Source organism: Grammomys surdaster, unplaced genomic scaffold, assembly GCF_004785775.1.
Source record: "Grammomys surdaster isolate TR1022 unplaced genomic scaffold, NIH_TR_1.0 125630, whole genome shotgun sequence".
In the NCBI taxonomy this organism is placed as follows: domain Eukaryota; kingdom Metazoa; phylum Chordata; class Mammalia; order Rodentia; family Muridae; genus Grammomys; species Grammomys surdaster.
Window position 1 is genome coordinate 1885209 of NW_021620469.1, and position 25148 is coordinate 1910356.

The 25148-nt window shown below is 50.3% G+C and overlaps 2 protein-coding genes across 3 annotated transcripts; both read left to right on the forward strand.

Moving 5' to 3' along the window:
- The first annotated feature begins 1942 nt into the window (after positions 1 to 1942).
- Positions 1943 to 8316, forward strand: Rabggta (Rab geranylgeranyltransferase subunit alpha). Of its 2 annotated transcripts, none has more exons than XM_028787368.1 (17): positions 1943 to 1996; positions 2292 to 2348; positions 2481 to 2591; positions 2935 to 3059; positions 3230 to 3417; positions 3679 to 3882; positions 4344 to 4427; positions 4514 to 4596; positions 4685 to 4786; positions 4892 to 4997; positions 5088 to 5139; positions 5282 to 5370; positions 5488 to 5576; positions 5671 to 5787; positions 6492 to 6605; positions 6845 to 6932; positions 7523 to 8316. In XM_028787368.1, exons 2-17 carry the CDS (start codon positions 2346 to 2348, stop codon positions 7669 to 7671), a joined length of 1704 nt encoding a protein of 567 aa, XP_028643201.1. In that variant the 5' UTR covers positions 1943 to 1996; positions 2292 to 2345; the 3' UTR covers positions 7672 to 8316. The 2 variants fall into 2 exon arrangements, with proteins under 2 accessions (XP_028643201.1, XP_028643202.1); XM_028787369.1 differs by lacking the exon at positions 1943 to 1996 and adding an exon at positions 2034 to 2141.
- A 1673-nt stretch (positions 8317 to 9989) lies between these two features.
- On the forward strand, positions 9990 to 23669 carry Tgm1 (transglutaminase 1). The gene is made up of 15 exons (XM_028787365.1): positions 9990 to 10268; positions 10914 to 11243; positions 11377 to 11565; positions 12476 to 12724; positions 13052 to 13170; positions 13487 to 13594; positions 13970 to 14144; positions 14519 to 14657; positions 14793 to 14896; positions 17237 to 17325; positions 17772 to 17925; positions 18027 to 18308; positions 18717 to 18877; positions 19243 to 19379; positions 23281 to 23669. Exons 2-15 carry the CDS (start codon positions 10919 to 10921, stop codon positions 23504 to 23506), a joined length of 2457 nt encoding a protein of 818 aa, XP_028643198.1. The 5' UTR covers positions 9990 to 10268; positions 10914 to 10918; the 3' UTR covers positions 23507 to 23669.
- Positions 23670 to 25148: the final 1479 nt, after the last annotated feature.

Consider the following 25148-nt stretch of genomic DNA (forward strand, 5'->3'; position numbering starts at 1 on the left):
TCTCTCTCTCTCTCTCTCTCTCTCTCTCTCTCTCTCTCTCTCTCTCTCTGTGTGTGTGTGTGTGTGTGTGTGTGTTGTCATGTGCGTGTTCACACGCATCAAAGATACAGAACTCTCATCACAGTGTCAGGAGCAAAGGTAACAGTAACTTAGCTGTTTCCCACATTGGGACTGAAGTACACAAGGCGGGAAAAAGCATCCCCTTTCTTCAAAAATATGTTACAAGACCTAGAAAAGCGCTGTGTAGATAGTGGATACTTTAAATACGTCATCATGGCTCAAGATGAATGACAGAGAGAGGACACAGCTAGGATGAACATTTCAACAGCCTTAGAGGCAACTGGACTGGTTATTAAAGGGAGACTGAAAAGCTATGAAAATACTGCCACTTAGTACAACAATGAGGATAAAGCCGGCACTCAGGTGGGAAAGACCAGACAGTGTCTCTTAGCTTTTATAGTTTGAAATATTATTTCTGGGACATAAAGGTGATACTCCATTTTTTTTTCTGTTTTTTTGAGACAAGGTTTCTCTGTGTAGCCCTGGCTATTCTAGAATTCACTCTGTAAGCCAGGATGGCCTCTAACTCAGAGAACTGCCTACCTCTGCTTCCTGAGTGCTGGGATCAAAAGTGTGCACACCACAGCCCAGTGATACTCAATTTTTTTTTTTTTTTTTTGGTTTTTCGAGACAGGGTTTCTCTGTGTAGCCCTGGCTGTCCTAGAACTCACTCTGTAGACCAGGCTGGCCTCGAACTCAGAAATCCGCCTGCCTCTGCCTCCCAAGTGCTGGGATTAAAGGCGTGCGCCACCACTGCTCAGCATACTCAATTTTTTTAAAATTAGAAATCTCACTATTATCTTAAACTCTAGAACCTCCTGTATCGACTCCCTGAGAGGCTAGCATTACAAACAGCACCACTGCCTCTGGCTTTTTACTATGTCATACATACGTATACTGACATATAGGGGCTACTATCATTATGCTTGTGAACATCTGGACTGGAGAGAGATTTGGGCGCCATCATCTTCCAGACAGTAATCATGAATGTAAATGAAATCAAGAGAACAGGAAGGATTTTTGAGAACCTGAGAATTTTTGACAGCCAGGACTTGCTGATATCAGGTTGATGGAGAAACTTCTTCACCTAGGCTGGGAAGGGCCTCTAGTCAGCCTGAGCATGGCAAACATGGCTCTGCCAGGCCTTGTCCTTCTCCCCATTCCCTCTCTGCCTTGCTAAAAACCGTGAGATTGAGCTCCCAAAGCTAGCCACCAAGGTTCACTCCTTTATTCCATTATTAAGATTAATTACCGTGCCGGGCGGTGGTGGCGCACACCTTTAATCCCAGCACTTGGGAGGCAGAGACAGGCGGATTTCTGAGTTCGAGGCCAGCCTGGTCTACAGAGTGAGTTCCAGGACAGCCAGAACTACACAGAGAAACCCTGTCTCGAAAAACCAAAAAAAAAAAAAAAAAAAAAAAAAAAAAAAGATTAATTACCGCATCCTAACAGAGGATTTCCCCTTTTACGATTATAAACTGCCATTTTTTCTATGGGCCATGTCTGTCTCCTCGTTATTCAAAGGCAGTCCTTTGTCCCCTCTCTGGGAGAAATTCCTGCTCCCCCTCTCCCATCTTCCCTTTCCTCTTCTCCATCTCGTCTCTTGATTCTTACTCCTAAACTTTGCCCCTCTAGGGCAAGTAAAGCTCCTTTGTCCTGAGAATTTGGTCTTGGGGTGTCCTGAGCCGATATCAGTCCCTTCAGGCTGCAGTTGGAGCTGCTAATGAGAAGAGCCTGTTCACATTCTCCAGTCACACACACACACTTTAGTAACAGAAACTTGTTATTAAACAAGTCACACACGCAGCTCCCTCTCCAGGCCTGCAGGGAGCGCAGCGCCTCGTCTCCACACCTCACACGGCACGGAGCCGCTCTAGCCACGCTGGGACTCGGTGGCGGCCGGAGTCGCACGTCCTGGCACCTCCTCCCAGCGCAGGTGGGTTCGCCCGTGGAGGAGGGGGTGCAAGGGTCCGCGGGGCGGGCGGGCACTGCTCTCTCCCTGCGCGGCGTGTGCCTCGGCCCTGGCGGTCCTGGCGGGTGGGGCTTCGGAAAGATCTTTGGGAACCGAGGCCCGAGTTGTGGTGAGCACTTCCTCCTGACTTCACAGTGCCAGCCGCCGGCCCCCTTTTACACACGGGGATCCTTAGCCTGTACCTGCTGGCAACTTCCGGGAACCACCTGGGGGCGGGGCTGTGTGGGCGGGGTTCTGTGATTGACATCTCTATCCGCAGACTGAACGGGTTACCTCTGGACCCCTCCCCTGTCCCCAACGCTGAGCTGAAACCATGGTGAGAACCCTGAGTTCAGCCCTTGCCCCTGCATGCCCATGCCCTCATCCCGCGTGGCTGTCTTGGTGGGGCTTCTGCAAGTCTACCCTTGCAAGGCAATCTGCATTCATATCCTCCTATCTGTCTCTGTAGCATGGGCGCCTGAAGGTGAAGACGTCGGAAGAGCAGGCAGAGGCCAAAAGGCTAGAACGGGAGCAGAAGCTAAAGCTCTACCAGTCAGCCACTCAAGCTGTCTTCCAGAAGGTGGGGCCCTCAGAGGTAGTCCCAATTCCCAGTTAATAACACAGAGACCAAAAGCTTGACCCTAGAGTCAAACTGTAGGGATCTAAATCTTGATTCTGTCTGTTGTTGCTGTATTGTCTTGGTCAAGTCACTGAAACTGTCTTCAGTTTGTTCATCTGTAAAATGGAGCTATTGATTGCACATCCTGCATAAGAGCATTGCAAAGATTAAGTGAGAAAATACCTATTAGGCTGTGTAAAGTTTTGCATAGTACCTGTTGCATAGTGCCACTATTGAGTGGTTCTGAGTTTATAATGTTTAGCCTAGAGCTGGGGAAGTGCTGACCTATAACCTGTCTTCTCAGCGGCAGGCTGGCGAGCTGGATGAATCAGTGCTAGAATTGACAAGCCAGATTCTGGGAGCCAACCCTGATTTTGCCACCCTCTGGAACTGTCGCAGAGAAGTGCTCCAGCAGCTAGAAACCCAGAAGTATGTGGTAGTTCAGGTCTCTGCCCTGGCCCTGCCTGGGTGCAGAACTGGAAGAGGGCTGGAGTAGCCAGGCACAGAGATAGGGTAGTGGGGGGACCAGATTCAAGAAGGGAAGGAGACGTTGGGGTTGGGTGTTGGAAAGTTCTAACTTCTTTTCTTTTGGGGTACAGGTCCCCTGAGGAGTTGGCTGCTCTTGTGAAGGCAGAACTAGGCTTCCTAGAGAGCTGTCTGCGTGTGAACCCTAAGTCCTATGGCACTTGGCACCACCGCTGCTGGCTGCTAAGCCGCCTGCCTGAGCCCAACTGGGCCCGGGAGCTGGAGTTGTGTGCTCGCTTCCTCGAGGCTGATGAGCGGAACTGTACGTGTCCACAGTCCTGTCCCTACAAACCTCATGTGTCCCATATCCTGGTACTAGGTCCTCAGAGTGGGGAGGGGTATGCAGGACCCAGCTCCAACATCCACTTTGGTAGTGCCAAAAGGGGTGGCAGAGCCAGATGCAGTCTGTGTTGCTTACAGCGAGGTATGGCTAGGGCTCTCTGAGGGAATTCCGGGGGCTGTCAGTGAACTAGCTCCTCTTTGTTCTGCTTCTGAGGTAGGCTCCCTCCCTCAACCTCCCTAGTTCATTGCTGGGACTATCGGCGATTTGTAGCTGCACAGGCTGCTGTTGCCCCTGCAGAGGAGCTAGCCTTCACTGACAGCCTCATTACCCGGAACTTCTCCAACTATTCCTCCTGGCATTACCGTTCCTGTCTCTTGCCCCAGCTGCACCCCCAGCCAGACTCTGGCCCTCAGGGACGGCTCCCTGAAAATATACTGCTGAAAGGTAAGTGGGCCTAGACCAGCAGCTGTCAACCTGTGGGTTGCAACCCCTTTGGGAGCAGACCAAGCCTTTTCACAGAGGTCACCTAAGACCATCGGGAATATCAGATGTTTACATTATGATTCACAATAGTAACAAAATTACACTTATGAAGTAGCAACAAAAATGATTTTATGGTTGGGAGGATGGGGGGGGGTCACGACAACATGAGGAACTGCATGAAAGAGTAGCAGATAAGGAAGGCTGAGGAGCAGTGGCCTGGAGGATCCTGGCAAGGATTCTGCAGGCCCACCCCAGTCCTGATGCCTGTGTAACCCTGCTCTGAACGCCTCTTGAGCTCCTGCTTCTTACTGACACTTGCAGTAAGGCCAGGGAGCAAGTGAGACTTGGGCTGGAGAGCTGTTGGAATGTCTAGGATCCTACCAACATGCTGACGCAGCCCCATACCCTCCTGGCCCCCACAGAGCTGGAGTTGGTGCAAAATGCCTTCTTTACTGACCCCAATGATCAGAGTGCCTGGTTCTATCACCGCTGGCTCCTGGGTCGGGGTAAGCAATGCGGAAAGGGCAGGATGTTTGAGACTTAGAAAGAAACAAAGAAGATGTAGGCAAACCGAGGCTGTCTCTCTCCCTAGCGGAGCCTCACGATGTTCTGTGCTGCCTGCATGTGAGCCGGGAAGAGGCCTGTCTGTCAGTCTGCTTTTCTCGTCCCCTGATAGTGAGTCAAGTGGTTTTATTAAGTGCATCATGAGACCCTGAATCTGAGGCTGTTAGAGCTGAGAAGTCTCTCTTTGTTCCCGTGACAGGTGGGCTCCAGGATGGGGACCTTGCTGCTCATGGTTGATGAGGCACCTTTGAGTGTGGAATGGAGGACTCCAGATGGCAGGAACCGGCCCAGCCACATCTGGGTATCCCAGGATTGGTGGGGCAGAAATGAGGGCCTGCGGCAGGACTAGGGTGGGGCAGTCAGAAAAGCAGTGAGGTAGCACACGTCCTTGACTCAGTGCTCTCAGCTCTGTGACCTGCCGGCTGCCTCTCTCAATGACCACTTGCCCCAGCACTCGTTTCGCGTCATCTGGACAGGAAGTGATACCCAGAAGCAGTGTGTGCTTTTAAAAGGTGATGCTATCTAAAGCTCCCCTCACTGTGCCAGTTCCCCAGCCTTCTCTCCCCACAGTGTCCCATCCTACTACTTAACCTTTCCCCTAGGCCACCAGGAGTGCTGGTGCCGAGACTCCGCCACTGATGAACAGCTATTCAGGTGATGACAAGGAGTCCATGTTCAAAAAGAGGGGTTCTAGACACCGGGCAGTTGGGACAGGAGGCATGGGCCTGGGGGAAGGAGGATGCCTTAGAACTCTGGGCTGTCGGCAACATACCTTCCCTAACCTTCCCGCTCTCAGGTGTGAGCTGTCCGTGGAAAAGTCCACAGTGCTCCAGTCCGAGCTTGAATCCTGTAAGGAGCTGCAGGAGCTAGAGCCTGAGAATAAATGTGAGACCCTCCCCCCTGAGCCAGCTCCCAAGAACCACACTGAAAAACCCTGTCCAGGGAACCTCCTTGAGCAGAGGGTCTCAAGAGACTGTAAACCTTTCTCCATCTTCTCCCTAGGGTGCCTGCTGACCATCATCCTGCTGATGCGGGCTCTGGACCCCCTCCTCTATGAGAAAGAAACACTGCAGTACTTCAATACCCTCAAAGCAAGTTGGGCCTGGGGGAGGACAGGTCAGGGGATGCCCAGTGGGCCATTAGAAGGCAGGTGACCCCCATAGCTGCCTGCTTCCTCCCCACCAGGCTGTGGACCCGATGAGGGCAGCTTACTTGGATGACTTGCGCAGCAAGTTCCTGCTGGAAAATAGTGTTCTCAAGATGGAGTATGCTGACGTGCGTGTGCTGCACCTGGCTCACAAGGTATGGGCTCAGCATGGGCTTCTTCCCTAGGCCCCTTCCTCCTCCTGGCTTCCCCACCAGGTTGACTCCGCCATGTTTCTTTTAGCCTGCTCTTTTGTTAGGTCTTGCTTCCTGTCAGTCAGTACTTCATCTTGCTTGTTCTTTGGTTTTAAATCCTGAACCATCAAAGCTGGACTAGGAGTGTGTAACTCATTGGTAAAGCCCTGAGTTCAATTCCCAGTGCTGAAAACAAACAAACAAAAACCCCCCAAACAAAAAAAGAGCCTTTTACCACCCATCTATGCATTCCTATGCTTCTCACAGTGGATCAGGCCCCTAGAACCTAAAACCTAAATCATTTCTAGAGATTTCTGAAAGCTGTCCAGGCTCCGCCTTCTCTGTTTCTAGTCATCTTAACAAGTCCGTTTTGCCTCGACTGCAGCCCAGCACAGGCCCACTCCTTCCTTTCTGTTTGCTGTAGGACATGCCACTCTCCTCTGCCCCCATACTTTAGGTTGTCCCCATCTCCTCGCACTAGCCTCCTGTCTGTAACCATCTGTCTGTCCCCTGTCCCTGACATAGCATATACTCCTATACACCGGGCTGTTTCTTACATGAGGCTAGCCTCTAACAAGGGTCTTATAAGATTGGTATGAAACACAGAACAGATGGCTAAAGATGTCCTCGCTCTTGCTGAGGTTCTCACCTCTCATCCCTACTCCTAGGATCTGACAGTGCTCTGCCATCTGGAACAACTGCTCTTGGTCACTCATCTTGACCTGTCCCATAATCGTCTCCGAGCCTTGCCCCCAGCCCTGGCTGCTCTGCGCTGTCTTGAGGTAAAGTCTTTATCCCTCCCATTCTGTCTGGGGTGACTCAGAAATTTCCCTATGATATAGCAGGGCCTCCTGACCTCTGACCCCTGCAGGTAACCACTTTGCCACCCCCCTTGACTACCCAGTCTGGCCCTGAGAGCTTTTTTACACAACTAAGCTGATCACTCTGGACTCCTCCATGGCTTGTACTGGTCTCAGGCTGCCTGTTTGACCTTGTGTTTCCCCAACTCCCTGTTTCTCAGGTGCTACAGGCCAGTGATAATGTCCTGGAGAACTTGGATGGCGTGGCTAACCTTCCCCGGCTGCAGGAGCTGTTACTGTGTAATAATCGTATCCTCCCTTCAGTCTACTTCGCAGACAGCTTCTAGGGCAAGGAGCAGGCTGCAGGGGACAAACCGCAGACACAGACAGGCTCATTTCAAGGCAGGACCGGAAACAGGGCTTGGGCAGGGTGAGCTGAGGGGAGATGATAGCCTGGGGCTGACTGTGACTATTCTTAACTTTATTCTGGAGTTCTGTAGAGTGTGACTTCCACAAGGCAGAGTTCACAGACAGGCAGCCTGTAGAGATTCTTAGGAACCAGAGAGTAGTCTAAAATCAGGAAGTTCCGTATTTTTAAAAATCCTTTGATCCCTTTTGAAATTGGATGGTTAGAACATCTTTGACCCACATTTCTACATGGTCACTTATAAATACTAAGGGCCACTTGACAGCCCTCTCAACTTCTTTATGGTCCCACAAGGTCCTGCTTCCCACAATCCCCTTTTCAGCCAGACATTCTACAGTCTCTGCTGTGAGCTTTATTTTCCCCAGGGAAGTGTGTAAGATACCATCAGACTTGCTTCCAAGCAGCAGCTTCCAGCTTGGGGAAGCAGACAATGGGTAGAGCTCCTGAGCTTTCCTTGACTCTGCCACCCAAGGCCTCCAACAGTCTGCAGCACTTCGGACTCTTGCCTCCTGCCCCAAGCTAGTCCTCCTCAACCTGCAGGGCAACTCTCTGTGCCAAGAAGAAGGCATCCAGGAGCGTTTGGCTGAGATGCTACCGTCTGTCAGCAGCATCCTCACCTAGGAGGCCCTGTCTCACCCTCACCCTTTAACTTATTGGGACTGAATAAAGAATGGAGAGGCCCCTCTAGGCTGCCAAGCTACCATTACTGCTGCCAAGACAACACTACCTCCATTACTACCACTATGCATTTTGGAAAAAGGAAGGGAGGGGCTTTGGGCTCAGTGTTTATGGCTGTTCAGGACCAGGGCTGGGTTTGAGCTCACCATCAGTTTTGGGCTAGCACGGGCCCTGAGCTTGAGGCTGGGATAGAAATTGGAATCAGGTAGTGGTTTGGGCTGAGCGTCAGAACAACTGTCTCTAGCTGGAAGAGACTGTGAACCTTTCTCCTGTGAGTCTGCCACCTTCAGACTTTCTTCCCTGACCCCCATTTTATTCATAACCGAGTAGGCTCAGGACCTCAGTGTTTGAGGAAGAATGTGTCAGAGCATCTTGCCGCACCCAGTTAAAATGACAATTTTGGTCTCTATGGATTACATTCTATGGTTGAGAAGCCCTTGGGAACCCTTGGTCCCATTTGATCCTCGTATGCTCAGGGATGAGATGATTAGAACATTTGAACTGATGAAGAAACTGTTCCGACCTGCCCAGGGTTGCTGAGCTCTGTATGCTGAAGCCAGATACTAAACACTTTGCTTTAGTGATTTAGCCCTTTTCCTGTTTCTGTATTAATATAGAATGATTAAACAGAGGCCTGGCCTCAACTTGCCAAGGTATTTAGATGGGAGTCTACTCCTGAGGTGTACCCCACCACACTGTTGTGACTTTGAAAGCCGCAGGGAACAAGGCCTCCAGGGAGTGGCTCAAGGGGTTGGGGCACTGAGTCAAACTTGACATAGTGGGAAAAGGGGATGACTGATTAAAACAAGAAGAGTGTAGCAAACCAGGCATTTTCCTGTGTCACTGGAATCTGCTTGGGCACACGTACCCCGCCCCTTGAAACCCCGCCTCTTCTTGTATCCCAAGTGATACACAAACAATCTCAGAGCGAAGCCCTTTGGCTGACCCGCCACACACCTGCCTCGAGTTTTGATCTCCACTGGTAATGTGTTGGAAGTCTGCTAGGTTCCAGGGCTTGCCAGCTGGACAGGGAAAAACTCACACGATGCTTAGTCTGTCAGCCCTCTTCTGTAATCCCAGCTCTTGGGAGGCTAAATCAAGAGGATCACTGTGAGCTCAAAGTCTACCTGGGCTATACATGAGACCATTTCAGTCAGTGTATGTGTAGATCCTGGAGCTTCTGTTCCTACTCCCCAAGATACCTCTGTACAGGATACATTTCCAAACAGATTGCTACCAATTGTGCTGCTTTGGGTTTTTGGGATTTTTTTGTTTGTTTGGTTGGTTGGTTGGTTTGGTTTGGTTTGGTTTGGTTTGGTTTGGTTTGGTTGTTTTGGCCAACCCTATTTTCACTATCTTTGATCATAGCTTATGGGATGGAGTGAAGAGGTCCTGGCTGGTGGTGCCACGGACAGGCCCAGAGAGAGCCTCCCTAAAGATGTCTGGCTCCTCCCTGCCTTTGGGCTGTTTTAATGACATCTCTGACGGTTCACCCAGAGCCAGAGCTGGAGCTGGAGAGTACAGAGACTAGGTTCCTGGAGCCGGTTGGTCTGGATTCTCAAGAAGAATTCCAGGCTGCAAATGAGGTGAAGTGCTTACCTCCAGCTGATGAGACACTCTCAGTGGAAGAAGGTGGATACCAGGTAGCCTGGAGAGGAGGCCTCTGTACATCCAGGCCTGAACCCAAAGACCTAAGCCTTCCTGAAACTTCCAAGCTGGGAGGAGAAAGCAAGACATTGTTTCTCTTGTGATTCCCTTAATTTCAAACTTAGAGGAAACAGAGAGACAGCCCACTCATACTGGGGGCTGTGGAACAGCTGGAAAGAGAGACAGATGGGGCTGCAGTATGCTGAGGGGCGTGAGAAGACCTGGTAGAGCAGGCTGGTCAGGGACTGGCAGGTGGAGCCAGTTTGAGGGCCTGGATGCTGATGTCATCTGTCTGCAGCCTGAGGTACTGGGACCTTCCTAGGCAAAAGGAGTTCCAGTCCCAGGGACCAGTTTCACAGGGCAGAGCCTGGTGGATGCTACAAAAGAGCTTAGCGGCAGGGCTCTATGATAGCAAAAGTCGGCATCTCCAGCTAGGAAACAAACTTCCCTACAGGGATGTGAGTGGAAGAAGATCCCTTCTCTTTTACTCTCTGAGCACCTAGTGTGGCAAGAATCAGGTTGGTGTGGGATCAGTCACCAAAAGACTTCCCTTTCACCTCCGCCACAGGTCTGACAGAGCTTTGACCCAGACCCCCTCCTTAGTATGACCTCAGTTCCTAGAAAGGAGAAAGAAGGCGGAGCCAGTCTTTTCCGCCCCTACCAAGGGACAACCCCCAGAGACTGGCCTCTTGACAGGAGGGATGAAGCAACTATCTTCCCCTTTTCCCAGAAGCTCGGCCCCGCCTACCCTCCCCTCATAAACTACTTACCCGGCCCGCCCTACACCTTCCACTCGCGTGGCTACGTCCAGCCTGTTGGTCCCGTCCCAAACGCCCTGACCTGCTCCACCCGGGCCCGGGACCCGGTGGTGCCATCACCAACACCGCTGCCAGGTGAGAGGCTCCAGCTTTATACCTCAGTGCTGAGCCACAAGCGGGCTGTCGCTGTCAGGGGACACACAGCCCAAGCCCAGAAAGGACCGATCTCCAGTGCGTACCTGCTGTGGGCTGAGACCCAATTTTCCTGGGGCCAATCTCTGCTTACACCTGCTGTGCCCTCTCTGCAGCCCTGTCTGAAGTTTGCCCTGACGTAAGGAATGTGGGGGGACTTTGCCCCCTATGCCTCTTACCTGCTATTAAGAAATAGTCCTAGAGGCTGGACCTCTAAACTGAGAAGCCAGCAGGTGGAGAGACCTTTACAGGGTTTGGAGATTGGGACTGTGACAAGTGTTCTCTTAGGAAACTGTGCATTTTCTCAGATGATCCTCAAGGGTTTCTCCACTGGTCATCTGTTTTTTGAATATGATTTGAGAGTGTCTATAGCAAGGTGAAGAGAAGGTTTTTCTCTACAGTATGGAGTGCTTTCTCAGGATGACTGAATAGGGTCTTTGGGGGCATCTCGGGGTTAGAATGAGATTATCCCAGTCACCTAGCTGATACTGAACCAATTTCTCTGGATAGAGTTTCTGGGTGAGTGGAATGGGCATTCCAGGTATAGGAGATCTGAGTGAATGAGCACCTTCTGTCTCTTCTACACAGGCACAATGGAAGGTCCTCGCTCAGACGTGGGCCGCTGGGGTAGGAGCCCCTGGCAGCCCCCTACCACACCCTCGCCGGAGCCAGAGCCAGAGCCAGACAGACGCTCACGCTCCCGCCGAGGAGGAGGCCGCTCCTTCTGGGCTCGATGTTGTGGCTGCTGCTCGTGTGGGAACAGAGCTGATGATGACTGGGGACCCGAACCTTCTGGCTCCAGAAGCCGAGGGACCAGCTCCCGGGGTGGGGACTCTCGGGGCAGGGACTCTCGAGGTGGCCGAAGACCTGAGTCTCGGGGCGGTGGTGTAAATGCAGCTGGAGATGGCACCATCCGAGGTGAGACTATACACCTTAGCCTAGAGCTGAGCATTTACGGAGCCTAAGATTTATCCTGGGATTTCTAAGGGGGCTGAAAGACTTCTGAGGAGGGTCATGGACTCTTCACTGACCCAAGGATGTGGTTTTACAGAGGGAATGCTAGTCGTGACTGGTGTGGATCTGCTGTGCTCACGATCAGACCAGAACCGCCGAGAGCACCACACAGATGAGTTTGAATATGATGATCTGATTGTGCGCCGTGGGCAGCCCTTCCACATGATCCTTTTCCTGAACCGGGAATATGAGTCCTCTGACCGCATTGCCCTTGAGCTCCTCATTGGTGAGTGGGGCCTGGAATGGGAAGGGTAAAGCCCCCCAGACTTGTTGAAGGGCTGATGTTAGGTTAAAGAGGTCTTTAGGCTCCTCCCTGGCACTCCTCACCTCTGCCAAAAGAAGCTGGTGCCAGACTCATAGTGCTCCCCTAGTGGTGCTCTCAGGAAGGACGTGCTGCTGCAGTTTCCTCAAGCTGGCTTTCCTCAAGCCTCCAGAGGCAACTGTCTCACAGTGCTTTCTTGTTGGGCTGGCCTCTGTGTCTCCTTCAGCACAGTTGACTCCCTGGGCCCTTCTTTCTGGGTCTTGCTAGTTCATTCCCCTAGTCCCTAAGTATCAATCTCTCTATCACATGGCCCAAGGCCGGTGCCTCTCTCATGATGTTGCCTGGTGACCGTTGACTGCCCAGGCTGGTGATTATGCAGCTGCTGGGGGCGGGTGACTCTTCTAACCCTTTGATTACAGCCCAGCCATGCACACCCCAGCCTCTAATTTCCCAGATACCCCTACCACCTCCAGAAATGCTCTGGGCTCTAGAAGCTGTGACCCCAGAGAGCCATTTTGCCCTTTAGTATCTGGAGTGTTCTTTCCTATGGGGCAAATGGACTTGGCTCAATTCTCTCCTTCAGTCCCATAGGACAGTGGGTGACAATGGCCCCAGTATCCCCTCCCTACCTGAGTTCATTGTCAGGGGAACAGGTTTGGGATGTTGGACTAGGGTTCTGCCCTGACATGCGGGAGTGCATGGGGCGGCCACCAAGCCACTCTAAGGGAGATTGTCACAGACTGGTGTGGTAACCCTACTTAGGGACACATAAATTGGCTCATAGACATTTGGGTGGGGCTGAACGAAGTCTTAGTCTCTCTCCCACTTCCAAAGCGACTCTCTCACTGCCTAATTGCTGATCTTGTTACTCTAGGAAACAATCCAGAGGTGGGAAAGGGCACCCATGTGATCATCCCAGTGGGTAAGGGAGGCAGTGACGGCTGGAAGGCCCAAGTGACTAAGACCAATGGACACAATCTAAACCTACGCGTCCACACCTCCCCGAATGCCATCATTGGCAAGTTTCAATTCACTGTCCGCACACGCTCAGAAGCTGGAGAGTTCCAGTTGCCCTTTGACCCCCGAAATGAGATCTACATCCTCTTCAACCCCTGGTGCCCAGGTAAGCCAGCTGGGGTCAAGAGTAGAGGGCAGGTAGGTTGGGGTTTCCTTTCCTGAGATCCAGGTGTGTGTCTGGACATCTGGTCATAGGAAAAGGCACCCTCCCATTGTCCAGGAAAGGAGACTGAGACCCACTGTAGAAAAGAGACCCTGGCCACAGCTAATCTTCTTTCTCACCGTCCTTCTTAGAACAGTCCTAGCAGGCTAGAAGCAGCCCCACCCCCATTTTTTTTTCCTGTGGGTATGAGTTCTGTAGACCTGGCTGAGGGGGAGGCAGGGCCCTCAAAGAAAATGGAAAGGATTTGCAATTTGTTTTCTGGGGCTACAGAGGACATAGTGTATGTGGACCATGAGGATTGGCGGCAAGAATATGTGCTTAATGAGTCTGGGAGGATCTACTACGGGACAGAGGCACAGATTGGCGAACGGACCTGGAATTATGGCCAGGTATGTCTGGGCTCAGTTTTCAGTTTTCTTTCTTTCTCTTTATTTCCTTCTTCCTTCCTTCCTTCTTTCCTTCCTTTCTTTCTCTTTCCTTCTTCTGGGTTTTTTTTTGAGACAGAATTTCTCTGTGTAACATTGGCTGTCCTGTAGACCAAGCTGGCCTTGAACTTACCTGCCTTTGACTCCTGAGTGCTGGGATAAAAGCCGTGCCCCACTCACTAAAGAGAGAGAGAAATGAGGGACATGGTGGACCAACAGTAGCCTGTGATTTGAGCATCACTTGAGGAGCTGTTGTTACCTCTGCCCTCTTGCCTTCCAGTTTGACCATGGGGTGCTGGATGCCTGCCTGTACATCCTGGATCGGAGGGGGATGCCATATGGAGGTCGAGGGGATCCAGTCAGTGTCTCTCGGGTTATCTCTGCCATGGTGAGCACCCCTGTATCTCTAAGCCTTATCTGTGTCTTCCTGCCCGCCCTTTATGGATTTTCCATCCTTGTCCCTGAAGACAGTATTGAGGGAAAAGGTTTTCACCCCTTCACTTCCCACCCCTTCTCTTCCTCCCCACTGGTACCCGACCCCACCTTTCATTGTTCTGTCCCGGTTCCCTTGGAATGTAAGGCCAAACCCCAAACTTGGCACACCCAATGTTCACATTCCTGTGTTACAGCAGATGGGCTGGGGGAGGGGTGGGCAGGTTTAAGTTGATGTCTAGTTCTTGAGGTCGCAGGGTTAGGGGCTGGGGATCCAGAAGGTCCTGAGCACCTCCCCTAATCCAGCCACACCCTATCTTTCCCTGGGCAGGTGAACTCCCTGGATGACAATGGAGTTCTGATTGGGAACTGGACTGGCGACTACTCTCGAGGCACCAACCCCTCAGCGTGGGTGGGCAGTGTGGAGATCCTGCTTAGCTACCTACGCACCGGCTATTCTGTCCCCTACGGCCAATGCTGGGTCTTTGCTGGTGTGACCACCACAGGTAGTAGAGAGAATAGGCCAGGAATAGCCTCGGCTCTATGAGGAGGGAAGGGTTCTTTTTCTGCCCAGCCCAGCTATGGCTACAGGATAGGGTGCCACTAAGGGTGGATGATAGCATGGCCTTAATTACCATTAATTACTGTCAGCAACTGAGAGAGGCCTAAGGGAGAGAAAGAAGAAGCAATAGTCAGGGTCTGTGGCAAGCAAGTGGCTTTGTAACCCACAGTGCTTTATAGCCCAAAGGCCACCTGGGTCTTCTGACCCCTAACTCTGGTAGTCCCTTGGAGCTTGGCAAACTCAGCGCCCTTTTCTTTCTGCTGATGACACACCCACAGCCAATCTCCACCTCAGCCCTTAACCCTGACTCCTCCACAGTTCTCCGATGCCTGGGCCTTGCTACCCGTACTGTCACCAACTTCAACTCTGCACACGACACAGACACATCCCTCACTATGGACATCTACTTTGATGAGAACATGAAGCCACTTGAGCATCTGAACCATGATTCTGTTTGGTGAGCACAGAGCAAGGGGTGGCCTGCCATTGCCTGAAGATGATCTGAGGTTTGAATGCTGAGGTGTGGTAGGGATGGGAACGGGGAGGACCTGAATGGGAACCTCAGGCCCAGAGCCCCTCCATGCCCCTCTAGGAACTTCCATGTGTGGAATGACTGCTGGATGAAGAGACCAGATCTACCCTCAGGCTTTGATGGGTGGCAGGTTGTGGATGCCACACCTCAGGAGACCAGCAGTGGTAAGGCAAGCCTTGCCGAGACCCCATTTAGGACATGTCCTCCAACTCCTTAGTGTTAGCCCAGGACTTGGCTGGAGAGCCAAATCTATAGTTCTTTGTATAGATTTATCAACTGAACCACCATGAAGCCATTAGTTTATTTTCCTCTCTTTAGCTACTTGACTTAATTTTATTTTATAATTTACAATGATTAGTATACTGGGATAGTTCAAAAGTCAAAAGAGATTCAAGAATATTCAGTAAGAGGTTTCCTTCTCCTGATAAGCTTATTACTCTTACTTGCTTTTTTGTTTGTTTTTTGTTTGTTTATTTGTTTTGCTTTTTTTGAGACAGGGTTTCTCTGTGTAGCCCTGGTTCTCCTGGAACTCACAATAGGCCAGGCTGTCCTCTAATTCAAAGATTCGCCTGCCTCTGCCTCCTAAGTACTGGAACTAAATGTGTATACCACCACTGCCCAGTTCTTACTTGCTTTTTAACTTACATATCCCAGACATAATTAATTAAAAGACACAACACAGAAAGAAAAAAGTTATAAGTAATAAATGCATGAATGGAAGGGAAAACAGTATAGAATTGGATAAAATATAATGTAAAAGTTCCTTATTTTTTCTTAGATGTCTTTAAAGTAAATTTGTATTTTGAGGGGTTTCCACCCAAAATCTTACCATCAAACTTGATCCATCTGAATTTCCAACAATAGGATCTAGCAGTATGTATCTTTCTTCCCAGTCCTGGATTTGAACCTGGGGCCTTGAGCATGCTCAAGATCCATTTTTCTTTCTTCCTTTTTTGTTTTTTTTTTTTTGTTTTGTTTTGTTTTTTTCTGAGACAGGGTTTCTCTGTGTAGTCCTGGCTGTCCTGGAACTCACTCTGTAGACCAGGCTGGCCTCGAACTCAGAAATCCGCCTGTCTCTGCCTCCCAAGTGCTGGGATTAAAGGCCTGCGCCACCACTGCCCAGCTCATTTTTCAATCTCTATTTCAAAAGTTCCCCTGGTAATTCTTATGGACACCCATATTTGGAACAAAAGTCCATGCCAATGGAACACATGGTGAATGGCGGCTCTCGGAGGCAGAATGGTTTTGTCTGGGTCTCCAGCAAAATGAGTCCTGATTTCCCCTTCTTTTTGTTCCCCTGTTCACTGCATTCATGTGCAGTATAGAGAAATCAGGGCTCAGAGAGAAAACAGCTCTGTAACCATCAGACCTGACCTGGGGCAACACAACTTGTAAGCCGCTTAGCTCTTCTCTGCAACCACAAGCGCTGTCTCCACAGCAGTAGCCCTGCTCTCTGCTCTGCTCACACAGCCTCCTCTCCCTCTGGCTCCGATGCTACCTCCAGATTACTCAGCCTGTCCCACCAGCTACTTCCTTCTCTCCTCCACCTTCCTAGAGTCAGACAGCCTTGGCCTGACTTACATTCTTCTGGCCATTTCCCAGACCCCTCCCTGTCAATCGTCTATGTAAAAGGTTAACCTAGCAATGTTTGCAGTGGACTTGGGGACTTGATCTCTGGTCTGGCTCTAAGACGTAATGGCATAGGTGTCAGGCAGGAGTCCTGACAGGATGGCTAGGGCTTAAGTCTACCATGATTTCTTCTTAGATGACTGATATTGGCAAGGAAGTACCTTACACCTTTGTCTTTTGTATTCTTGTATAGAAGTGTGTGTGTGTGTGTGTGTGTGTGTGTGTGTGTCTGTGTGTCTGTGTGTCTGTGTGTGTGTACTAAAGACCATATGGTATAGTTGGGAGGATTAAATGAACACCATATAGCATGCAGCATGCCTACAACATTACAGCCCCTCAATAGGCAGAAGCTTTTTCCAGCTGTCTTATAAGTTCCTGGCATTCATCACACTGGCTGAGCCTGTTTCCCCATCTGTAAAAGGAGGCCAGAGCGTTAGGTGTTAAGATTCCTTCCTGTTGGATAGCCCTCACTTCCTGCTTACACTTTCTGTCCCAGCCTGCCCATTTCAGCCAGTTGATCCTCCATAGGGAGCCCTCCTGAGTATAAGGACAGTCCCTTCTTGCCCACCACCCTTCTCACTTCCCAATCAGGAAGTCAGAGCCTGCTGCAAAGCTGAGGGATTTCTGAAGGAATGATGATGCTACCATTGCTCTCAGCCAACAGGAACCATTATAGGCCTTCAATTTATTGTAATGAAAGGTTAGGGGAAAGTATCCTATACACTGAGAATCGTGGACAGTGCAGCCTGCCTGAAGGCCCCTCCCCCTCCCACCCTGCCCCTGGGTGGCTTCTGTTTGAGCCTTGTGTGGCCTCTGACCAGAGGACAAGGGGTTCCCTTGGCCTTCTTAGATCCATCACCTGCTTTACTTCCTAGGCATCTTCTGCTGTGGCCCCTGTTCTGTGGAGTCCATCAAGAATGGCTTAGTCTACATGAAGTATGACACACCTTTCATTTTTGCCGAGGTGAGGGCTGGGCTCTAGGTGCCTCCTCTAGCAAACAGTCTGAAGTGACCAGAGCCTTAGCTTCAGTCCTGAGCACTCTAGTCTTGACTGCCCCGCTGACTGACTAGCCGTGTTACCTCAGGCAAGTCACCCGTTCTGGAGTCTTAGTTTCCTCAACTGTAAAAAGGAGATAATAATGGCCACCTTGCTTCCTGTCCCCAGGATCAAAAGAGATAATGGACGTGGGGCTGCTTCATTACTTGTAAAGCAAGCAAATAAGCACAAGGAATTACTGTTATTAATGCCAAAATGGGCTACAAGGAGCCTCCTGGACAAGCTTCTTCCCCTGCTTTCAGAGCATGGCGGCTCGGCCCTGCCTGCAGCCCCTGGGATTGAGGGAAGGTACTGGGGTCTTTGCTCGTCTGTCTTCCTGGCCCTTCAGTCCTGCTGTCCTTTGCTCACCACAGGTAAATAGTGATAAGGTGTACTGGCAGCGACAGGATGACGGCAGCTTCAAGATAGTGTACGTGGAAGAGAAAGCCATTGGCACACTCATTGTCACAAAGGCGATCAACTCCAACATGCGAGAGGACATCACCCACGTCTATAAGCACCCAGAAGGTAACATTCTCCCAGTCCAGCCAGCTCCAGCCTGAGGGCTCCTGCAGAGCATGTGCCTACCTCAGCCAGGGCCCAAACTCACCTTTGACCTCAACCCCCAGGCTCAGAAGCAGAGCGGAAGGCTGTGGAAAAGGCTGCAGCCCATGGCAGCAAACCTAATGTGTATGCTACCCGGGACTCCGCTGAGGATGTGGCGATGCAGGTGGAGGCGCAGGACGCTGTGATGGGCCAGGATCTGACAGTCTCTGTGGTGCTGACAAATCGCGGCAGTAGCCGACGCACTGTGAAGTTGCACCTCTACCTTTGTGTCACCTACTACACTGGTGTCTCTGGGCCTACCTTCAAGGAGACCAAGAAGGAAGTAGTATTAACCCCAGGAGCCTGTAAGTGGTCCTTCCCCAGTCCTGTCCCTAGATGGTACTCTCTCCCCCTAGATGGTGCTCCCTTCCCAGCCCTGCCTCTAGATGATGCTCCCTCTTCAGCCCTGCCCCCTAGATGGTGCTCTCTGCTCAGCCCTGCCCCCTAGATGGTGCTCTCTGCTCAGCCCTGCCCCCTAGATGGTGCTCCCTGCTCAGCCCTGCCCCCTAGATGGTACTCCCTTTCCAGCCATGCCCCCAGATGGTGCTCTCTGCTCAGGCCTGCCCCCTAGATGGTGCTCCCTCTTCAGCCCTGCCCTTGGGTGTCCAAGTACCATGGCTTTGGACATGGAGGTCCTACAGCAACAGGCAGCAGTTCTGGGGAAACTCTATCTGGGGAAGAAGGCCTGTGATTACCATGTGTTTTCTTCCCAGCGGACTCTGTGGCCATGCCTGTCGCCTACAAGGAATACAAGCCCCACCTTGTGGACCAGGGGGCAATGTTGCTCAATGTCTCAGGCCATGTCAAGGAGAGTGGGCAGGTACTAGCCAAGCAACACACCTTCCGTCTGCGCACCCCAGACCTCTCTCTTACGGTGAGTGCAGCTTTCTGGGACTCATGGGGTGAGTAGAGATCCAGAGCCTGAGGCTAAGGAAAATTGTGGGCAAGGGGAGAACATTAAGCCTGAAACAAGTTACCCTGATGAGCCTTTTTGGATAAAGTTAAAGTCCAGACATGGCCTTAGTTTTCTCATCAATAAACCGGGTTCTCAGGTGCAATTCTGTTTCATACTCAAATTGCAGAATGGATGTAAGTTTAGTCCTCAATTTTTGAGGTGGCTTCTCTGAAGGACAGAAATGTGGGACTTGTCGAGATTTCGATCCTAACACATTTCTCCCTTGGGTGCAAAGTGTGGGCTAACCAGGGTCTCTGATAGGGGCAAATTTCTGTTTCACTCAGTTACTGGGAGCAGCAGTTGTTGGCCAGGAATGTGAAGTTCAAATCGTGTTCAAGAACCCCCTGCCTATCACCCTCACCAACGTCGTCTTCCGGCTCGAAGGTTCTGGGTTACAGAGACCCAAGGTCCTCAATGTTGGGTGAGTCTGACTCCTCTGACTCTGCTGCACCCGCCCTTTCACCCAGGCTGCCCTGAGCCTCGGTTTTGCTTCTCTTTTTTGGTCAGGACCACACAGAGCAGCTCTGGGGCAGCTGGCAGTCTCTGGCACCTCAGGCCAATTCAGCCCCACCAGTGTTCAAGACTTGCTGAGTGCCTCAAGTTGCACTGTGTCCCTGCCCTGCCTCACCTGTTAATTAGGGAGCTGAAACTCACATGGAAATCATTAGTAGCCCATCCCTAACATTTGCCAAATATAGAAGTGTTGAGCATGCACTCTCAGGAGGATTATCTCATTTGGAGATCATGCAGGCCCTTTAAAGGGCATTAGAGACCATCATATAATTAAAAGGAGAGCTGCAGAACGCTAAAGACTCAGGTTCAAGCCCCTGCTCCACTGCTCCTGACTAGGTCTCCTTAGCCAGGTGCCTTCATTTCTTCTAAGCCTGTGTGGGCTCACTTGTCCGTTAAAGACAACAACGCCTCTGGTTGTTTAGTCCAGCCTTTGGTATAGCTAGTCTCCACTGTTGCTATCACCATCCCCACTGTATGAATGGGAAAGCTAGTGGTCTCATCTCACAGCTCAGAAGGGCTAGCCTTTTTCCTTCAGTGGCACAAACTACCCAGGGTCTCTGCTTGCTGTGCGGTCTATGCGGCGAGAACTGAGCCCTAATTCTCAGGCCCTCAGCTAGGCTGGATCTGATCTCCACTGGGTGAGGCTCCAGGCCAAATGAGGGCACACAGCACTTATGCTTCTGTGCCTATTGCTGTCAACTGGCACAGTCATGTGTCACTCATTCTTCTCAGGAAAAGCATGAAGGGAAAGAGAAGGCAGAGGAAACTAGCTTTCTCCTGACAGGAGTGGGTGTCCTGCTCTAAGAGTGGGGCTGTGAGAAGGTGTAGGGTAAAGGACTCTAGCCTACTTTTCCCTTCATACCTTATACTGGTTGCCACTATTTTTGTTATGAGGCCAAAGATGAGTTTATTGTCTTGTTCTTTGGCCTCACCTGGGACTCAGGGGTTGTCACATCACAAAATAAACCCTATTTAGCGCTCAAATGACAGGGTGTAAGATGAGCCCTGGGACATTCACACCACAGTGGAAGAACTCTTCTGTCTTAGGCTCCCTAGATGCATACACCCTTGCCAGACTCATCAGGCCCTGTGGCTCTTGGGCTGCCCCCCTCCCTAGAAGGACAGGACCACTGTGCTTGGTGTGAGGAGAGGTGGCCTCTTTCTTCTGTGGATGGCTTGCATGGTATCTACCCTACCGTCATCCTCTAATCTGAGGGCTCTAGATTCCAAGATGGGTGTTACTTTGCCTCTCGTTTACACATCAAAGCTGTGGTATGGAACTCAATTATACCACAAGGTGTGACACCCCAGCCTGGTGACTGGCCACTAAATAAACATTCCAGGACTCACTCCTCCAGTTGACTGTGTCACCATCACTGGAGAGGCTGGAAGTTCTTGGGAATTTCCCCCAGAAGCAGAATCACTCTCTCTAAATCGTTAGCGGCCTATATTTGTTCTTGAAAGGTGGGTCTGACTTTGGAGACAAGGCCAAAGCCATTTAAAGATTAATTACCAAGGGAAACAAACAAGTAGATATTAATGTCTGTATAATTTAGAAATTATGCATAACATAAAGGAGACATAGGTGTATGTACCTGCCTGTGAGGGATGGAGGGGGATGCAGCAGGAGGGGGAGGCGGAGAGAGAGATCTGGAGTACCTACTGCCAAGAACAGTTTCATTACCAGCAGTTAAGGGTCAGCCCAGCATTAGCAGCTGACTTGCTCTCAGCTTAAACTCAAAAACAGCGGTGGGAGCCAGGCATGGTGGCACACACTTTTAGTACCACCCCTTCAGAGGAAGAGGAAGGTAGATCTTTGTGAGTTGGAGGCCAGCCTGGTCTATAAAGTGAGCCCAGGACAGCAAGTGCTCTGTTACACAGAGAAACCCTGTCTCGAAAAAAAACAAAAACAAACAAACAAACAAACAACAACAAGCGATGTGGCAAGGCCCTCACCTGAGCTATCAGAATGAGTCTGGGGAAGATTTTGACATTCCTACCTTGAAAGTAGATAGCAGCTTTTAGGGGAGGTGGGGGCAGAAATAATGTTAGTGGTTGTAGTATAAAAGCTAACTTCTGAAATACAACAACTCAATTATAGTAGACTTTTGAAGGCTGCTGTGAGGCTAAGCAACCTTTAACTGTCCATCTACAGAGGGAAGGGGAAAGATTAAGAACACAAACGAGTGGCAAGTCAAAGCATAACCTGCTAAATTATAGGCTTAATTTTGCTTCCTGTCGGAACACTTCAGAAACCATCTGACCACCCCACTTCACTTTGACTCATGTCTGTATTATGAACTAGCAAGTGAGGACCAAAGAAGTAGCTTGTCTAAAACCACACAGTCAACTAGTAGACTACTAGTTAGGCCCAGAGATTCTGAGAAGCAGCCTTCAAGCTGAGTGTTTTGCCCCAAGGAACACTCATCTTCAAAATTAGAGATGCCAGCTCCTTCCCTAGTCAGACTACTTCATGGGGTCTAGTGCCAAAAAGCAACCCTAAGGCAATCATGGGTTGAATTGGCAATCAGAAGTCGGGTTTAGGAAGAAGCAGGAGATATTCTAATAGGGATGAATAGACTCTGTATAAAAGCAACCATGTTCATACCTAAAACGCATTGTGTCAGGTGGAATGGTAAGTGCCTATAATTGTAGTACTTGAAAGAGTTGAAAGTTCAAGGCTAGCCTCAGCCACATAGTGAATTTGAGACTATTTATTCTAAACTTCTTGAGGACACCCCCCCAAAAAAAAATCCCAGTAAGTAAAGAATAAAGTATGTAGGTTGAAGGAAAAGAAAAGATTCATTTTCTTGGGGACAGGAGGTGTTGGGGTGTGGTAAGAGCGAGGACCTGAGGAGAGACTAGGGATGGAAGTGGCAAAGCTAGGTGCTCAGGGCAGGCATGACCAATCCTGCGGAATGCGATGGAGATGAGTCTGAGTGAGGAGAGATACTCGGTGGGGCTGGTCCACAGGAAGAATGGTGGGGGTGATACAGCTGTGCCAGGGTGGGAGCTGAGTCAGGGTGAGCCTGTATGTCAGGTTAGGGAGTTGACTTCTCTTTCAGTAAGTGCCAAGGATGCCCAGCCCTTGAGGGATTTAGTTCACTTCCCAGTGATTAGCAGGCTAGGGAAAAGGTGACATGAGTCTGGAGAACCCATGACTCCTAGGGGTGTTCAGGAATATATTTTCAGAGCTCCCTGAGGAAAAAGCACAGGTGTTGGTGTCACATACATATACACACAGAGATATGAGAACATATGTCATTTAAAAGATGCCAATTGTCCCTACTTGGGACAACCTTTTCCCTGGATAACAGCCTTCTGGTAATTCAGTACATGAAGTTGTTCCTTCTTTGTGAGGATAACTGGGCAGATTTCTTTAGCTTGCTATTCTGGCAAAACTGAAAGCATTTGAGATCACTGTTAGGCCTCTAGGTCTTGCTCTAAAGTGCCCTTGGCCTTGACACCCTAGTGAGGTGGGTTGCTTGGGATCAGGGGCAGTGGGAAGAAAAGCAGTCCAGGCTACTGTGGAGACAGCATCAGCAGTCTCTGTCCGGGTAGGGGAAGGAGGGAGGCGGTGAGGTGCTGGGGAGATTTTTAGTGCAGGCAGCTGGATGTGTAGGTGCCATCAAGCTGTGTGGAGGTGGCCTGGGGTGGAGGCTCTCTCCAGGTTGTGGGTGTAGATTCCAGAAGAACCCAGAAGTTACTGTATGACGCCACCTCTTGCTTTTTCCTTCCTGGCCATTCTGGGTCAGTCCTTGCTTGACTCTATCCTTAGTCAAGGCTCATGACACTGTTTCTGTCTACAGGGACATTGGGGGTAACGAGACAGTTACACTTCGACAGACATTTGTTCCTGTGCGACCAGGCCCCCGCCAGCTCATTGCCAGCCTGGACAGTCCACAGCTCTCCCAAGTACACGGTGTCATTCAAGTGGATGTGGCCCCAGCCTCTGGAGGCAGAGGTTTCTCAGATGCTGGAGGTGACAGTCGCTCCGGGGAGAACATACCTATGGCATATCGAGGTGGAGCTTAACCCTGGGCCAGGGACAATGGGACTGGAATCAGATGAACAAGGACATTGCCCCAAGATGGGGCCCCACCACAAAGTAGCTCCCTAGGCTCAGGCAGGAAGGCTGGGGCACCTGGGGAGGCAGTCGGTCTTCACTTGTGCTGATAATAAACTGTTTTTTAATGAAGATGTTGTTTAGTATTCCTGTCTGTCTAGGCCAAGAAGTATGGAGTCACACTGTGTTGAAGATTTATGCAGCAATTTTTTATTCTTTGGGTTTTTCAAAACAGGATTCTCTGTGTAGCCCTGGCTGTCCTGGAACTGACTGTAGACTTGAGGCTGGCCTTGAACTCAAAAGATCTGCCTGCCTCTGCCTCTGCCTCCCAAGTGCTGGGATTAAAGGCGTGTGCCACCCCTGCCCAGCTAGGTTGGCATTTGTTGAGACTCTCGTTCTGAGAATTGTGGCTGGAAGGTGCCATCTCAGTCACCCTTGAGATAAAGCTTGCTTGATTTCATGGCTACCACACCTAGCCCAAATTGTATCTTCAAATATTCTTGTCTAAATCGGGCCTGATAGCACAGGCCTGTGAGCCTAGTTACTTGGGAATTAGGAGGATCTAAAGTCTAATACCTGCCTGAGGTACAGAGTGAGTTCAGTGTCAACTTGGGTAACTTAGGGAGACCATGTCTCAAAATCAGAAGTGAAAAGAGCTCTGGGGCTATAGTTCAGAAATACAGGACCACGTGCAGCATCTGCCTGGTACACTTAAGGACCTGGATTTGAGGTGCTTGCACTAGAAGAAAAAACTTGCAGAATTTTAATATAAGGAATCATGTTCAGTGTTGGAAGTAAGCAGAAATAATAGGGACAACAACGTGGGTTTATAGGGAAAGATGCTACTACTAAGACTGACAACCGAAGATCAATCTCCAGGACTCAATGGCAGAAGGAGGGAGCCAGTTCTGAGTCTCACACGTTGTCCTCTGACCTCCACATATGACAGCATTCAGAAGGCTAAGGTAGGAGAACCATGAGTTTGAGGCCAGCCTGTGCTACACACAAGACCCTACCTCAAAACCAACAAGCAGTTAAGCATGTTGCCACACACCTTTAATCCTAACATTCACAGGACAGAGGTAGGTAGATTTCTGGGTTTGAGGTCAGCCTGGTCTACATAGCAAGTTGCAGAGCAGTTAGAGATACATAGTGAATCTCTCTCTGTCTCAAACAAACAAACACCAAGAATAATCGAGAAAAGAAGATAATAGTTTTGCTTCCAGGGCACTTTCAGGTTCTCCTGAACCTCTGTGACTGCAGCCTTCTCTGTTTAGTCACGGGGCACAGGATAAGTCACTCGGGGCTTCTCTGGAGTATTTCTTACCCAGCTTTATCTTTGTACACAATATTAGCCATCCTTGTGATTTTAAGGACCACCTACTTATACCTCTACTAGGTATCTGATGGACACTCCAGACACAATATGACCAAAAATTAAACTTCTGTCTCTCCGTCATATTCTCCTGCACCCACCACATCTCTGTAAATGACAGCTCTGCTGTCCCAAAATCCTTACACTCAAAATCTTGAAGTCACATTCTTCTTCATCCTATCGTCAGTCTGGGTGAATCTGGTGGTTCTTTCTTTACACACCTATGCCCTGGAGCT

Excerpts from the sequence above, each read along its gene's own strand:
- Rabggta (XM_028787368.1), top strand. Across the intron at positions 3,883-4,343 it reads TGAAAATATACTGCTGAAAG|AGCTGGAGTTGGTGCAAAAT; the intron begins GTAAGTGGGCCT and ends TGGCCCCCACAG. Across the intron at positions 4,428-4,513 it reads CCGCTGGCTCCTGGGTCGGG|CGGAGCCTCACGATGTTCTG; the intron begins GTAAGCAATGCG and ends CTCTCTCCCTAG.
- Tgm1 (XM_028787365.1), top strand. The coding sequence starts at position 10,919 with ATGGAAGGTCCTCGCTCAGACGTGGGCCGCTGGGGTAGGAGCCCCTGG. Across the intron at positions 11,244-11,376 it reads TGGAGATGGCACCATCCGAG|AGGGAATGCTAGTCGTGACT; the intron begins GTGAGACTATAC and ends GTGGTTTTACAG. Across the intron at positions 12,725-13,051 it reads CTTCAACCCCTGGTGCCCAG|AGGACATAGTGTATGTGGAC; the intron begins GTAAGCCAGCTG and ends CTGGGGCTACAG.